This window comes from Echinops telfairi, unplaced genomic scaffold (genome assembly GCF_000313985.2).
Source record: "Echinops telfairi isolate 266 unplaced genomic scaffold, ASM31398v2 ScPeMD7_7468;HRSCAF=8506_0, whole genome shotgun sequence".
Classification (NCBI taxonomy): domain Eukaryota; kingdom Metazoa; phylum Chordata; class Mammalia; order Afrosoricida; family Tenrecidae; genus Echinops; species Echinops telfairi.
The window spans coordinates 63,417,539-63,434,929 of record NW_022111369.1 but is presented as its reverse complement, the minus strand read 5'-3'; the positions used below and the strand labels follow the sequence as shown (position 1 = coordinate 63,434,929).

The 17,391-nt window shown below is 42.1% G+C and overlaps 1 protein-coding gene and 1 non-coding gene across 3 annotated transcripts in view; both read right to left on the bottom strand.

The window, feature by feature from the left end:
• OCIAD1 (OCIA domain containing 1) overlaps window positions 1-17,385 on the bottom strand; it is a 22,856-nt gene extending 5,471 nt beyond the window's left edge. Inside the window, exons 1-6 of one of the 2 annotated variants that reach the window (XM_004706279.2) lie at window positions 17,270-17,385; window positions 15,191-15,253; window positions 13,675-13,755; window positions 10,291-10,344; window positions 3,311-3,358; window positions 1,102-1,237 (exon numbers count right to left, since the gene is read on the bottom strand). In XM_004706279.2, coding sequence (XP_004706336.1) covers window positions 1,102-1,237; window positions 3,311-3,358; window positions 10,291-10,344; window positions 13,675-13,755; window positions 15,191-15,248 — 377 coding nt within the window. In that variant the 5' untranslated portion in view covers window positions 15,249-15,253; window positions 17,270-17,385. Of the gene's footprint in view, window positions 1-1,101; window positions 1,238-3,310; window positions 3,359-10,290; window positions 10,345-13,674; window positions 13,756-15,190; window positions 15,254-17,048; window positions 17,071-17,269 lie in introns of those variants that run through there. The other variant, XM_045284190.1, reaches the window with a different exon arrangement.
• LOC115873395 lies at window positions 15,690-15,819 on the bottom strand. The gene has a single exon (XR_004048392.1). It is a non-coding gene; the product is annotated as a small nucleolar RNA SNORA3/SNORA45 family (small nucleolar RNA).
• Window positions 17,386-17,391: the final 6 nt, after the last annotated feature.

The following is a 17,391-nucleotide window of genomic DNA, read 5'->3' as shown; positions in this document are numbered from 1 at the left end:
AACAACCCCTGCCCAGGGGGACAAACAACAAAACAGTAGATGTAGGGAGACAGCGGATGATGTACGATATGAAAATAATAATAATTTACAATTTATCAAGGGTTCATGAGGGAAAGAGGGTGGGGGGTAGGGAAAAATGAGGAACTAATATCAAGGGTTCAAGTAGAAAGAAAATATTTTTAAAATAATGATGTCAACATATGTACAAAAGTGCTTGACACAATTGATGTATGTATGCATTGTGATGAGAGCTGTTAAGAGCCCCCAATAAAGTGATTAAAAAATAAATAAAATAAAATAACAAACAAATACTACGCAGAATACTTATGCCAATTTATGATATAACCTGAAATGTATTTAGACACTAGGCCACTTTTTAAATAATTGAGCCAAGAATTATTCTTTTTATGAAGCTAGAGACTATCAAAATAAATATCAATATGATACACTGAAAATTCAACAGGTGTTGGATGGGAGGGCGGGGGAGGGAGGGGGAATAGAGGAGCTGATACCAAGGGCTCAAGCAGAAAGAAAATGTTTCTAAAATGATGATGGCAACATATGTACAAATGTGTTTGATACAACTGATGTACGGATTGTTTTAAGAGCTGTAAGAGCCCCCAATGATTTATTAATAAAAAATAAAAATCTGCTTTAACAAATAAAGATTGAAACTTAAAAAAAAATTCAATAGATTCTTTTTCTACTCAATTCTTTTTCCTATTTTAAATAACAGAAGTGCTGATCAAAGGAAGTTGCTATTTGTTAGGTGATAGGCTTGACAACATTTGAAAAGTCATGCAAAAACTTCAAAATAAGAGTAATGAAAGGTGTTTGCCAAATCAAATCAAGATAGAATTATTTATTCTGGGACTTAATAGTCCCAGTAATATAGAAGTCTATATTTACAATAATGGTAACCCAGACTTGCTCTAGTGTTCAGTAAAATTAGCTTTAACCTAAATCATTATGGCAAATTTCCAATGGCCTCCAAGTTATGCAATGCTTCATGCCCTGAATTATACCAATATTTACTTCCTTATAATTTTTAAAGTAAAAATTAAAACAAGACATAAAATTCGAGACCAGAATCTGGCCTACCCAGATGGTGCAGGTCGTCGTGCCTGTCCTGACCGTAGAGCCTCTCCAAGAGGGGAATTCTCGAGATTCTTAAATTTCTCTTGGCAAGTTTTCACATAAGAGAGCTTTCCAGCAAAGTATCCCATGATGCAAGCAACTAATTTGGGGGAGAAAAACAAGAACAGAAAGCGTGATGACATGATACAATATGCCTCTTTAGACAAAAATATTCCTGGAAGAACATTTTTATTTGTCTTTTTTTTTATTATCAAGACACATTTATTAAGTCTTGAAAAGGACACAGACAAAACAATTCACCCGTGAGGGACACCATCACACAAGGTGTCCAAGGGTTTACAAAGAAACGTCCATTTAAATAGGACATGGGGGTACAGAGGAAACTGTCACAAGAGCATAATTGGCAGATTAATACATCATAGCTGCATACAACACTGCAGACATGGGAATGGGATGAGGATTATGCTAAACAGAACTTACAAGATTGGTTACCAAGGGCCTCCTAGCAAAGGCAGTTAGGGTACTGTTATGCAGCCCACTCCCCACGAGACACTGCCCCGTCCTCCCTGGCCTGGCCAGGGCAGTGGCAGTAACCCACTTTCCAACATACTCTATCTGAGGGCAAAGCTATTCATTCACGTTGACTTTTAACGGCCAGAATGAACTTAATGGAGGACAAGTCTAGTTGAGAAGCAGAGATGGAGTTTGGGCTTTCTTTTTTTTTTCAGATTGGGCTTCCATAAATAAAAGGCACGCTGCGTATTTGGTTTTCTCACTCAGTACCATTGAGTCAATTCTGACACACAGTGACCCTGTGGGACAGAGTCCAACTACCCCTGCAGAAGAACATCTTTAAACAATGTAGCTCTAATACTTCTTTGGTTTGGAGACTGGGATTTATGGTAAAAGTTCTGCATTACATCAAGCTCATAGTAAATGTTCTGTTAATGTACCTCACTTTCCAACAATATGCCAAAATATAGCTGCTAGCACACAAATTCTACATCGACGATTACGTGATTAATATAGATGGTAAAGATGCAAGAGGAAGAGGAATAAGGAATCGAAACACTGCAATTCTAGCCTAGTTGTGGGACTTTCAACTACTTTTCCTGTAAAATCAAAATCATGTTCAGTTATTTTCACAAGATTGTGTTGAAATTAAGATAAAACTGGGTTCAAGAAATCTCTAGCAATCATGAAGTTCTAAGTAAATATGGCTATTATCTGTTTCCAATATAAAAGAAGGCAACCTGAATGATTCAATGGTTCACGGAAAGACTCAGGTACTCTCAGAGCTACTTATTAGCTTCCTATTAACCATATTACAAAACGTAATTAATTTTGCTAGAGAGTTTTCATCTTTAAACAAATTTTCACACACAATTTGATTTATCAAATTATCTACACTTTATCTCTATAGACAGACAAAGAGAATTTTTCTTAGATCCAGTATCTTTACAAAAGAGATCTACTAATTCCTATTACACTACTCTAACTAGGGGGTGGTGGAAGGAAGGCCTCTTTTAAGTACCTACATACTTGAGTATAATCAGAGTATCAGCCGAGGCAACTAATTTTACCATAAAAACTGCATTAAAATGTGCTGAAAAACTCGGCCTATACTCAAGTATATACAGTAACTTACAATTTTGATGCCAACAAAATGTGCACGAATCCAACTTTGTGATCCCATAAGCCTTATTTTGAAAAAGCTAAGGCAAACCAGTTATTTTTATTATTTCCCCATAATGGTTCTAAAGGCCCGAAACCCAGACTCTTGCAGCGTAGGACCAAGGGTGGGACACAGGTGGACGAGGCAGAGGACACAGCTCCGGGGCTGGGCGCACTCCACTCCCTGCCCCAAGTGGCTCCCTCCCGCTAGCAGCTACCCACCACTGCTGCTGCCACTCGAGGACTAAGCATCAGTTCCCATCAAGTTTGAATAGGGAATTTGTACAACATCCAAATCCTAACCATCCCTATTTCACAGAATATGGACGTTAAGCATTGCAAACCTATGGTCAATTTAATTAAAAGCATAAACAAAGGTGCTTGTCAATGCATATAACTATATACCTTTACTGGGGGGACAAGACAAAAAAATTAATAAAAACAAATTATTTCACTTAGGTTAAGCAAACGAACAAAAAACCCAGCTGTTATTTATGCGACACTGCCAACTAAGGATACATTGCTCTTTCTTACTTACATATAAGTTTAGGGATGGAACCGTACTTGGGATGACTTGATAGGATTCCTAAAGAAAAGAAAAAATATTTCTGAGTAACATAACTGTCACAGAAATAACACATTTAAGGTAAGGTGTGCCATACACTGCACTCTAGTTTTTAGGTTATGCTAAGATTACACAGGAAAATGACAAAACGTGAGAAAAATTAAAAGCTAAATACAGGAAGATGTTATATTCAAGAATACTGTGAAGATGGCAATTCTTCACAAACTGATATATAAATTCAGTACAATTTCCCAACCAAATCAAAACAAGTTTATTGAAAATGGACACCCTTATTAAAAAAAAGGCATGACCAGATGGCCTGAAGAGACATTTCCCACCAAAAATGAATACACAAACAGCCCACAGGCACGTGAAAAGATGCTCCGATTCGTGAACCACTTTGATGGAGGCCAAGTGCCCCCTAGGATTTTACTGAGTTCATCATCTTCATAGCCGATCACCAGCTTTTTCTTCCCTTGAACAACTAAGTGGGTTTGAACTGCCAACCTACTGTTATTCAATCAGGGCTCCTTTACTCACATTTAGGGGAGACGTAAATCAAAACTACGATATACCACTTCACCCCCACTAGAATGGTTATATTTACCTTATGACCCGGTCAATCCCAATGCTAAGCATACAATATGGCTTCAAAAACTTTATGGAAAATGAATTTTGTCCACAAACTTTTTAAAGCCCCTTAAACACCTCAAAGAAGTGAAGGCAGAACACAACAGAACCCTTTATCCCAATGTTCTCTGCAGCACAATTCACATCAGCCATAGGCGGGAACCAAAATGTCCACCAGCAAATGAATGGATAAACACGTTTCACACACACAGTACGGCGGAATCTACTTAGCCATTAAAAGAAATTCACCTTGATACATGCTTTAGCAAGGGTAAACTTCATTATAATCATAATGAACACATTAAGCCATGTATATATGTTAACTATATTAATATAAGTGGAGGGTGAGGCCAAGGGGCAGGGAGCCGGGGTATAAATATATACATGTATATTAATATATAACAATAGAGATATACTTATACACTCAAGCATAAGCCGACCCCAATTATCAGCCGAGGCACATTTTACCACAAAATCTGCATTAAAAATATGCTGAAAAACTCAGCTTATACTCGAGTATATATGGTAGGTCTATGTACATATATTTATATGCTAAGTATCAAGGTAGCAGATGGATATTGGGCTTCTCCTCAAGTCCTCCCTCAATGCAAGAACACTTTGTACTAATAACCTGGCATTCTGTGATGCTCACCTTCCCAGCATAATCACTAAAGTCAAGATAGGTGCATACGCAAATGTGGTAAAGAAAGCTCATGGTGCCTGGCTATCACAAGATAGGCATCTGGGGTCTTAAAGGCCTGAAGTTAAACAAATGGCCATCTAGCATGGAAGCAACAGCCAACATAGAAGCAGAACATCAGCCTGTATGATCACAAAGCGTTGAAGGATCAGCTATCAGGCATCAGAAGATCCAAAGCAATCATATTGATGAGAATGAGGGTGGTAGGAGTGGAGACCCAAAGCCCATCTGTAGACAATTGGACACTCCCTCACACAAGGGTCACAAGAAAGGGACAAACTAGCCAGGGTGCAGTACAGCACCAACAAAACACACAACATTCCTCGGTAGTTCTCAGCCTTCCTAATGCTGCGACCCTTTAATACAGTTCCTCATGTTATGGTGACCCTCCAACCACAAAATTATTTTCGTTGCTACTTCATAACTGAAATTTTGCTACGGTAATGAATGGGGTGACCCCTGTGAAAAGGTCATTTGACTCCAAAAAGAGGTTGCGACCAATAGGTTGAGAACAGCTACTCTAGTTCTTTAAAGCTCCCCACACACACACAATCATGACCCCAGTTCTACAGTACAAACCCGGCTAGACCGAAGCACGTACAATGGCACAGATAAGAGCGCTCCATATGTGGAATCTAGAACGAGAAGCCCCTCAGGTACATCAACGGGAGCAGCAATACCATGAGGGTAGGGAGGTGGGGGGAGGAGGACATAGGGGGAAACTGATCACATGATCAACGTATAATCAACCTACCTCACCCCCTAGTGGGGGGTGAACAACAGAAACGTAGGTGAAAGGAGACAGCGGATATGAAAATAATTTATAATATAGACAGGGATCACAAGGGTGGGATGGTGGGAAGGGTAGGGAAAAAAGAGCTGATACCAAGGGCTCAAGTAGAAAAAAAATGGTTTGCAGATGACGGCAACATATGCACAAATGTGCTTGATACAACTGATATATGGATTGTTATAAGAGCTGTAAACGCCCCCAATAAAATGATTTCTAAAAAAAGGAAAACATTATGCCAAGTAAAAGAGGTCAGTTACCAAAGGACAAACATTTTGATCCCAGTTAAATGAAATATGCCAATGTACCAAAGTTTACACCAAGGGTAGGAGGCAAGAGGGAAAGGGGGGGGGCCGTCATTTAGTGAGCAATGAGGATAATTTGGAAATGAGTAACGGTGAATGGTTACATAACATAAGCAAAATCATTGTCACTGAATCATACAAGTAAAAGTTGTTTAATTAGCAAACACCAGCATAAAAGACTTTCAGTAAATAGTAGAATACAGGAATATCTATGACGCAGACAGCAATGACTTTAAATAAGTGGGATATGAAGAGTCTATTCAAGAAATTTGGTTTCACAGGGGAGGCAGGTGGGAGATGTGAGAAAGGATTTTTCTTTATGTTCTGAAGACAGAAGAAGCTGACATGTTTAAATGTTTTGATAAGAGAATGAGTAGGGAGAGGGCAGTTAAGACTGTATTGAATATGCACACTGTGGATGAAAACATAAAAAATACTAGGTATCTTGTCTAAATTTGCCTTGGTGAATTTCTGAATTCCCTTTCCTAGTGTCTTCCAGGAGCCCTGGTGGGGTGGTGGCTAAATACTGGTCTGCTAACTACAAGGTCAGCCGTTCAAATCCACCAGCCACTCCCTGGAAGAGAGATGAGGCTTTCTACTCTCATACAGTTACAGGGCAATTCTACCATGCCCTGTGGGGTCACATGAGTCACAAGGGACTGGATCGCAGCTGGGTTTCATTTGAAAGTCTTTCTCACAACACAGTCAGAATGATCACTTTATCTGGTTCCAGCTTCCCTATTTACTGAGTTTTCACTCTGCCTTGAATGATTTTGCTAATCGTTTACTTAAGTTTGAGGAACAAAGATGCTTAAAGGGGCAAGACCAGGGCGGTGGGATGGATATGGCAAGACTTCCTAATGAAATTCTTGTAGGACATTTTCTACATTTGAAACAATACTTGCACTACATTAATAATTCTTCAGTGTAAATGTCCTGGTCTTTCTCATCAATGCGGTTTTAAATGTTCCTAAAACTTCATTAGCCGTGTCCCTCTGGGATCTTTAATAAAATCTGTCTAGATTCCCTTTGGCGCTCCCAGTGACCCTAACCTTCTGAGCTGAGCTCTGCCTGGACTGTAGCTGGCTTAGCAGATCCTCTTGGACGCCACCATTTTGAATGGACTGCATTCTCTGGAACACTCTTCCCAAGACTCTTCTCTTAAAAGACTCATAGATCAGTTCTTTGAGCTGTCTGACTTTAGGCAACTTTGGAACCCCTCCAGCTGAAAGCTTGCTGAGACCCAGATACTTGCGTAACGAGTGCTGCCCTATGGGAGATCCCAACTAGAGTTGCAGCACCAACGGTAATTCTGCAGTCTTCTTCCACCCATTCTGAGCTTCAGCTACTTCATTCATTGAGGTTGACGGTCTTCCCTCTCCTGGCTCATCTATGAAGTCTCATTGACTTTGCTTAAAATGCTTGCTGCATCAAAAAAAATACCTCTTTTCCCACAAACTTTTTGCAACATTTCAGTGATCTGGGAAGATAGTCATTTTTGTTTTATTAAAGACTTGATATGAGCTATGACCTCAAAATTGTTTAATTCCCATGGTGCAAAAGTATCTTTAATGCCACCTAACAAAACTAAGACAAGTCTATTATGACTGTATTTGTTTGTAACCATCCACTGATGAGAGATGTTTAAACAGGTCTTGCTTTGAAAAAATGTGTGCATGGATGAACTAGAACCTTAGCGGGAGTACTTTCTGATTGACCTTAGTACGATGGTAGTTTCATACTTCACAGTCTGTCTGACTTAGTCTTTTCTAGCCAGTCTTTCTGACTCCCACACAACTGCTTGGACGCAAATAAGGTGCTGTGACTCATCAAAGTGATTGGATCATGTGCTGCTTTTGCAAATAAAGTGCCAAGAATTTGAGAGTTGCACTCAGCAAATAAAAGTATATGGAGCCCTAACAAGAAGATGGGTCAGTTTTGTCATCCTGGTGCCTAGCCATGGAAGAGAGTGAGGAACGGTTAACAGGGAGACAGTGAGAGAACGGTGCCACAATAGAAACAGTAAGAGCAAGGTGAGACAGCAGGGCCTGTGATGGCGACAGTGGGCCTGCCAACCCAGGGAGCATAGAGCTAAACACTTTGCCCAAGAGGATCCAAGCAGAACCCAAAAGCTAAGGGCAAGAAGAAACCCTCCTGATTAAGAATTATATTTTGAATCATTGTGTTATTTCTGAGTTGTTCCTGACTAAGGTAGTTAATTGTGCCAACCTAGCCAATAAACACGTGGGGTTAATTGAAGGGTGGAGGGAACTCGCCTTTCTAGTTCTCGGGTCTCTTGCTTTGTGATGGTCAGACCAGGGTGCAGCTGCCTTAGCAGTTCCCTGCTTCATCTTGCAAGGCTGACTTCCTGCAAGACATCCCCCCAAGGAGAATGGACCTACCTCGATGCAGCCCTGGGTGCTGGAGCAGCCATGTGGAGACCCCTGCCAGCGCTGAGATGCTTACACCTTCACTGATTTGGCTTTCCTCTTGAACTCGGCATCAGTGTGTGTGTTTTGTGAAATGGAGGAGGACTTCATGTATTGGTGTCAGACATATGAGTTATGGGTTAATGTTGGACTTGTGGGCTTCAGCAGCACTGGGCTGGGATGTTTTATTGATGTGCACTTACCCTTTATATAAAACTCTCTCTTGAAAGTCAAAGGAAACAGGAAAGAGCTAGGAGGCAAAGGGCATTTTTAAAGGTCTAAATAAAGGCATGTACATATGTAAATATATTTACATATGAGGATGGGGAATTCGTATTAAGGTAGCAGAAGGACACTGGGCCTCCACTCAAGTACTCCCTCGATGCAAGAATACTTTCTTCCATTAAATTGGCATTCTATGATGCCCACCTTCCCGACACAATCACTGAAGACAAAGCAGGTGAATAAGCAAATGTGGTGAAGAAAGCTGATGGTGCCCAGCTATCAAAAGGTATAAGGCTTGAAGGTAAACAAGTGGCCATCTAGCTCAGAAGCAACAAAGCCCATATGGAAGCACACCAGCCTGTGCGATCACAAGGTGTCAAAGGGATCAGGTATAAGGCATCATCAGAACAAAAAATCTTACCATAGCAAATGAAGGGGGGAATGTGGAGTGGAGACCCAAAGCCCATTTGTAGCCCACTGGAGATTCCCTTACAGAAGGGTCTCAGGAGACGAGCCAGGCAGGGTGCAATGTAGCAATGATGAAACACACAACTTTCCTCTAGTACCTAAATGCTTCCTCCCCCCCACTATTATGATCCCAATTCTACCTTACAAATCTGGCTAGACCACAGGATGTACACTGGTACAGATAGGAACTGGAAACACAGGGAATTCAGGGTGGATGATCACTTCAGGACCAGTGGTGTGAGTGGCGATATTGGGAGGGTGGGGTGGAAAGGGGGAACCGATTACAAGGATCTACATATAACCTCCTCCCTGGGGGATGGACAACAGAAAAGTGGGTGAAGGGAGACGTCGGACAGGGCAAGATATGACTAAATAAAAGCATAAATTATCAAGGCTTCATGGGGGGCAGGGATGAGAAGCTGATGCCAGGGGCTGAGGTGGAGAGCATATGTTTTCAGAATGATGAGGGCAATACATGCACAAAGGTGTCTTACACAATTGATATATGTATGGTGATGTTTTATGAGCCCCTAATAAAATGATTTAAAAAAAAAACTCTTATAATGAGTTTCTGTGGATTTGTTTCTCTAAAGTACCCAGACTAACACCCTGAACCTGAGGTGTACCCCATTCCATAATAAACCACTCAACTGTTGAGTACCATTCGAGTTCTGTGAGATTTTGTAGTGAATTAAAAAAAAAAACCCACAGACCTGGGGGGAGGGGTACAGCTGATATTAGAGATAACAGAAAAGGACAGCAGACTGGAAATGGTAGGACATTGAGGAAGCCTTTAGTCTGTGCCTCATAGGAACCAGTTTAGTACTGATCTTTATACAAGAAATTCACTTAGCTATTTAAACTAAACCTAACTCTACACATGAATATGTTGTACTATAAATATTTAAGCCAAAAGATGATGAAACAGGAAAATCTTTCCAGAGAATTATTAAAAGTAGATTACCTGCCAGATTCTTGAAATTCTAATTTTGTATGCAATGTCACATTGGTCATTTTGGGAGCTGTTGATTGCTGAAACAGTACACAGAATCCCCTGGAATCTGCTGAGGCAGATTCTCAGAGTCCACCTCAAAGATTCCAATTCAGCAGGCCTGTATTCCCAATAAGGACCTAAGTGATAGTGGCATTGCTGGTCCACCTAGACCTCCCTGCTAGCCATCCTCACGTCTTTAATTTCTTGTTTTTCTCGACTGTTAATGTTCCTATAGTGCAGGAAGACATTAAATCTGGGAAGTGAGATACAAAGTCAGCAGACCTAGCGATGTAACTCTTATAATATTGTAAAAATTCACCAGTGGTTATGTTTAATTCATTTATTTTATCCAAAAAAAAAACAAACAGGAAAAGGGCATAGTCATGATGATGTTTAAAGTTTAAATATTTACCTTTACTAATTAGTCCTTGAGTTATCAACATACTTGTTGCAGCCAAGGGCACAGCTGTAAAAGGCAAACAAGTTGTTACTATCAATAAAAAGAAAATATTTTACCTGCATTCATTAGAGAGGAAAAAAGGATCAGTAAAACTGTTTTAAAAATATGTCACAAAATTAAGATCACTAAGAGATATTTCCACTTTTAAAAGCTGTACGGTAGTCATAAGAAAAATAAAAGCAGCATTTAAGAATTTTAAAAATATTAATCAACTTAATCCAAGAACCAACTTAAGTCTACGTCTCCAAAACTAATACCATCAATTAAGACAATCATCATCAAGCTTTAAAAAATCACCATCATCCATTAAAAAAAGTCAACTATCCGAGACCAAATGATCACTTCCCCTAAAGAACAGAGGGGCATGGGGAGTGGGACAAGTGGGAGAATCAGATGACTAGAAACAAAGCAACCAGGAAGGAAGTTTACTGGCACACTGTAAATGTACACAATGTCAGGGAACCGTATACACCGTTCAACAGGAACTTAATTTACTGTCTGAGTTTTCACCAAACACATCAGAAAGTATTATTAAAATAAAAAGAGAACATAGTACGCACTGATCAAAAGCTGCTCTCGAGAAAGGAGGAAAACAGAATGACAAGTCGGAGGCAAGAAGTAAATTACAACCCAGAGCCCCTACTGCATGCAGCCCAAGTGTCTCACACGCAGGACCCCATTTATTTTCCACCATCTATCTACTCCATCTCTACGGCAGGTGATGTCGTTCTCGTCCTCCTTAACGGAAGGGCAGACATGGTAAGTAACAGTGTTCAGGGTCACACAGCTAGTCTAATTGCAAGTCCAGGATTCTAACAATCTGTCTCTTACTGGAGCTGAAATTTTTAAGCCCCATGCTGAACCTAAACATGAGATACATAAGTGCACAATCATTTGGTGGTATAGAAAAGAACTGAAAAATGTGTAAACATCATTTGTTCTTATAAACGAGTAAACTCCCGAAGACTACATAAAATTAGGTCTATACATGCATTATCATTCCAGTGAAAATCCTAAAGTTCATTACATAATCTCGCAGTGGTTTCTAATTTAGATACAGCTATAGATCACTAGACACCCACACCATCCAAGAGAATTTTCTGTGACGATGAACATATTCTGTACCTCGGATTTCCAATTAGGTATTGTGCAGGAGAAGAGTCAACAAACAGCACCTGGGTGACATAAATGATTGGTGTGACTGCCCTAAAACCTGGTGGTGCAAACCCTCTCACTGTGGGGGGAAGTCAGATCCTTGCTGCCAGACTGCTGTCTCATCCCTCCACAGGGGTGGGCCTGCTCCCTGCTGCTGGAGACAATGGCCTACTTCTCTCTGAAGCTTGGGACCATTAGCTTGGTTCCTCTAGGTGGGGTTTGCACCCTACTGATAATGGTTCCTATGGAGACCCAGAGACCACCCCCTAGACCACCCTCTCATTGCTGTGTAGCCTATAGTGCAACCCTTCCCTGTGACGGATGTCTCTACCTGTAATTAGTGGGTTGGCTTGCCCCCAAAAGGTATATAGGCAAGGGTAAGCACTATAGGGTCTGGGACTTCTCTCTCTGACTCTGAGCTCCTTGCTGCTCACTCCCTGGTCACTCCCCTCTCCTTTGTTCCCTTCTCCTCCCCCTCTCTCCACGTGGACCACCAAGCTGGGCTGAGGTGAGCAATGGTACTATGTAACATGCCTGACTGTATTATTGTATTATCTCTCATGCTCTCGATGACTTTAATATAATGCTTATATATCTCAACCGTACAATTGTGCATTACTGAACCCAGAAGTAGTATTACTGAACTCGTAGGAGTAGCAGCGGGTCGGGGCTGGTCCCCTCACCCTCCCTCTGCGTCTTTTATTTTTTTTAATTTAATACTACAACTCACTAGCACGAGAAAAGGCTTGGTGAAATGCTTCTCTATGGATGACAGGCATGAGAACTGTGGGCGTCTCCTCTGGAAGGCAGTTGTGCTCAGTAGCACCTGAGACTCCCATGGGTCAAAAGCAACTCAATGTCAACAGGCTTTGGGTTAATAGTCAACATAACTTCTCAGAGTGCTATTCTTAGAAAGCCCTGGAAGCAAGGTTGGTCCATAGCTGGCACCTGAGGACTTACCGTATATACTTGAGTATAAGCCGAACAAATATCAGCTGAGGCACCTAATTTTACCACAAAAACTGCATTAAAAATGTGCAGAAAAACTCAATTTATACACGAGTATATACGGTAATAGCTGCGTATACTGACATAAAATTTCTTCAACATGGTAAAGTGACTCATGATACCTAAACTGGTGATAGAAATTTGGTTTTTGCTGAACATCTGCTTTCTGAGAGAGAATTTTGGTATGTGCTATATGACCCAAACTAGGACTAAGTCCACAGCCATCAAATTGATTCTGACTCACAGAGACTATTGGGCAGAGGACAACCACCACTTTGGATTTCCAACTGTAAAACTCCTACAAAGTAGCTCCTACAACCTTGCAGTTAGCAGCCCAGCTTGTGACCCATCACACCCTACATGACATGACTCAACCAATCAACCAACTGCCATCGAGTAGATGTGGACTCATAGCCCCCTTACAGGGCAGAGGTAGAGGTGCCCATGAGCTTCTGAGACTGAAACTCTTTATGGGAATAGACTACATGAGTAGCCCCCAATAAGAGCCTTGAGAGCTGAACCCTTAGTGAGCTTCCCTGGGAGCTAACTCTTCACACACTTGCTGCTAGAGGAGCTAAGCGGGTCCTATCTGACTGCTCCACTGGAAAGGCCTCCTGGAAGCTGGCACATTTCCTCTGGACTTCACCTCAGGTGCTTTTCCCTTTTGCAGATTTTGCTTTGCATCCTTTTGCTGAAACGGATGTTAGCCATTAGTACAACTACATGCCCAGCTCTCTGAATCTTCCTACTGAATCACCAACGCTAGGAGTGGTATTAGAACCACTCAAGACAGGTAAGCTCCAGGCTCCAGTTGGCTCCTGAGCACTTGAAATGTGGCCAAACCAGCCGAGGAATTGCATTTTTAATTTTAATACCTATCTGTGGCTGGTGGCTTCCACAAGGGACAATACAGCTCCAGATCAGGGGCGAGCAAACACACTAGGGGGCTTCAAAAAGTTCATGGCAAATGGGATTAAAAAATCATGGAAATGTTCCATGAACTTTTTAAAGCTTTTGTAAAGCTTTAAAGTGTGTGCAAAACCCTGCCTGATCCTGGGACATCCTCACAATCATCCTAATGTTTGAGCCCACTGTTGCAGCCAGTGGCAATCACCTCATGTCATCATTTCAAGTACTAGAGGTCAAATTATGTGGATGAGAAATTTAACTTACATCTGAACCAGAAGCTTTCATCATTGCATTCTGCAAAGACCCTTCTCTCTTCCTCCGTTGGAATGTAATCCGCCCCTATGTCTATTCACAGGAAACAAAAGCATTAAAACACAGTTTAAAAAGTCAGTCTAAAATAATACTTAAGAGTGAATAGTATCAAAACACAACCTGTTTTTTCATCAAGTAATGGCTTTATCAAGTTTATCAAGAAACAAATGGCTTATAAACTATTTAAAAACTGACTTCAAAGAAAAGTTAGCACTATTAAGGGGTGGCTAAGAGTGGCTACATACAGTGCAGGGGGCCGGTGCAAAATGAAAATGTGAGGCCTCTTGTTCAAACCATTATTATGACTTTCAAGATGGTAACAGCTCAGCATGAACCAAGCACAGACCTCTACACACGTTGCCCAGCCATGAAGCTATCCCTGATATTACCACTCCAGGCAGTGAAAAGTACTTTGTATATAAAATGTTTGTAACAACCCCACACAGATGAGAGGAAATTTGGGAAAACACCTTCTTGCCATATAGGGCTGGCAGGATGTACTCCAGGAGATATACTTGATGGCTTCAAAAGTTCATGGAAAAACGCCATTATCTTTGAATTCTACTTTTCCACAAACTTCCCGAAGCCCTCAGTATTTGCACAGGCTGCAAATACATATATGTACATAACAGAGTGGTCAGGGGCCACAGGCATGAGAACCTCTTTCTGGGCCATACCCAAACACCTCCTAGGGCTGAGATGCTGGCCTTCAGGACTAGGGATCATGGTCTCCGGGCACACCCACATCACGTGGTATAACATAATGCATACAATGTTCTAAGTCCTATTTCAATGGATAGCAACTAAGGCCTCGACAGCTTATGAGTTGCCATCTAAGTTACAGCTATGGGTCTCTTTTTACCTAGAGGGGAAAAAAATGAAGTAAAGCAAAAACTCAAGAAAACAATTAGTCCACAGGGCTAATGGACCGCATCAACCAGAGCCTACATTAAAGTGACACCCAAAAACGATACAGTGCCACCACTAACAGCTCTGACCAGGAATCACAAAGATACTGGGCAGACTTGGAGAAAAAGGTAGAACAAAATTCAAACTCCTAAAACAGACCAAACTTCCTGGCCGTATACAGAGTGGTGGAACTCCTAAGACGATGGTCCTTAGATGCCCTTCTAACATGGCACTGACAGCATTTCAAGATCACCTTTGAACCACAAAGAAACCTGGGAAGAATATATGTGCTCCTCAGGACAAACCACCACTGGAGACCAACATAAGGGGCGGGAAATTGGCCTATTGGAAACGGGGAACCCAAAAAATGGAGAACACTGACAGTGTAGGATTGCAATCAGTAATCAATGTCACAGAACAATCTGTGTAAGTTGCCAAATGGGAAACTTAACTTGCTTTGTAAAGTTGCATCTAAACCACCACCACCACCACCACCACCCGCCTTCCCACCTCCCCACCCACCCCCACACACAGTTTTTAATTATAAAACCATACTTACGTGGAATTGGTCTTGGAACATCTGGATTCTGCTCTCGAAAATCAGCCCTTCCATTCATCTTCCCTGATATCAAAAACATTTATATTAGAGATAATCATGAGAGAGGTCAACATAAAGAGTATGATACAGTAGAAATACTATCTATGTGGCAACCAATCAACAAATATTTACTAACCACTACCTCTTAGGGACTTGACCTAATAAAGTTACCTGTTAGTTACAATCTTACTAACTAATTTGGAACTGATTATTCATGTTAGCTCTCTTAAATGAAAATAAACATTATATGCTTCATAATTATTTGTCAAGGATTTAAATATGCAATTAAAGATATGAAAGGCTACCAGTATAACAATGGCCATACTTTGCCTCCTAACACTAGTTTACTTCATATTATTCCATATATTGGTCTTTTCATTAACCTTTGTCCAATAGTTTCCAAAATCAGAAGAGTAAGTCATCTCAAAAATCAGTTGGGGGCTTCTTTTTTTTTTTTAACGTATGTCGCTAACCTGGTGACTGACTGTGCCACGAGACACACGGCCAGTGAATAAGGTCAGCACTTACTCTTCGAGGACTCTAGCACACCAAGGCAGTAACCAGGACCCAAGCGTGACTCTAGCCTCGGCCGGGGCTTCCATTTTTAAAAACCAAACATTGTCATTGTTAAAAAATAAAAGGAATTCACGATTGCCATCAAGTCCATGCTGACTCACGGTGACTCTAAGGACAGGGTAGCAGGGTCCCTATAGGTTCCTGACGCTGGAATGCTTGACAAGAGCCGAAAGCCTCCACTTTCACCCTGGAGTGGCTGATGGGTTTGAGCCGCTGCCCTTGTAGTCAGTCAGCAGCCAACAGGTCCCCAGCCACACCTGGGCTGGGCTCTGTTGTTGGGTGCCTACAAATTAGACTCCGTCACAGAGTAATCCTGTACACATCCTGAGCCACTGTCACAAGGGTTGGCATGTTTCAACCCACTGTGTCACTCCATGCCGATGGCTCCTCCCTTTTTCTCACTTACCCTCTACTTTACCACGCACCCACGTACTAGCTTCTTCTCCAGGGAATGATCCCTCCTGATGACATGGCCACAGTCAACAAGAATTCCTCTGCCAACCTTGAAACAATTAGGATACAGGCACCCTTTTCCAGAAAATAGTCGTCCAAAAACCTTGTACACCATACCAGAGCCTTCTCCCTGTGGTGTAAATCTAACAGCGAATTCTGTATCGTCCAAATTCCTCCTCCTCTCCAAGCAGAGGCTGATTCCAATAGATTGGCTTCTTGGTGGTGCAGTGGTTAAAGCACAAAGGGGGTATAGTTTTGGGGTTTTTGTCTCCATCCAGCATTTCAGGAGTAAATCCACCTCCCCCAATTTTGATTCTTTTTGCCCACACGTAGGGCTATAAGTCATCAACAGATCACACAGCAGTTGATTTCAGCGTTAAAACAGAATTATGATGAGTCCTGTTTTTTTTTAATTGCATGACAAGGGAAATGACATGCACACAATAGAATAGTAATTAGGCACTTCCATGATTTATTTATTCAATAGGCCATCACTGCGGGCCCCACAGGGGCCAGTCCCTTAACTGAGGAAAAGGAACAAAGGCTGGATTATATGCACTTGGCGGGTCTGCTGAATAAATGGAGATCCCAAAGCAACGGAAGGGAACGAAAACGCAGCATACCAGAAACTCCCACGAGACCATCAGGGCTGACAAGGCCCCTTTACACAATACGATGTTAACCTCTTCATTTCAAAGGGAAACTCGCTGGACCATTCGCGGCCTATAATCGCCAGTTCCGCATCCCACCCTCGCCCAGGCCCACCATCTCCGCTCCTGTAATTGCCCACCTGCCATGGCTGCGCACGCCGTCCCCAATCCCTCACCGCCAAGCCCCCCGCGCCCAGCCCCCGGGAACGCGCCCTCGTGCCCCACCCCGCAGTCAACGGTCCCCGGAGCCCCGGGCGCTGCAGGCGCACCCCTTCACAGGAAGGAAAATGGCGGCAGGTGCGGGGTGGCTGCAGAGGTCGGGAGTGGGCAGATGGGGGGCTGTCGGCGTTATCTCACCCACCTCCCAACGACAGCGACGCACAGACGAGCACCGTCAAGGCCGGGCGGAGAGGTCGGGAACGAGTCGAGACGATGCAGAGGGGGCGGGGAGCGCGCGTGCACCTCGAGGTGCACGGGAAAGCG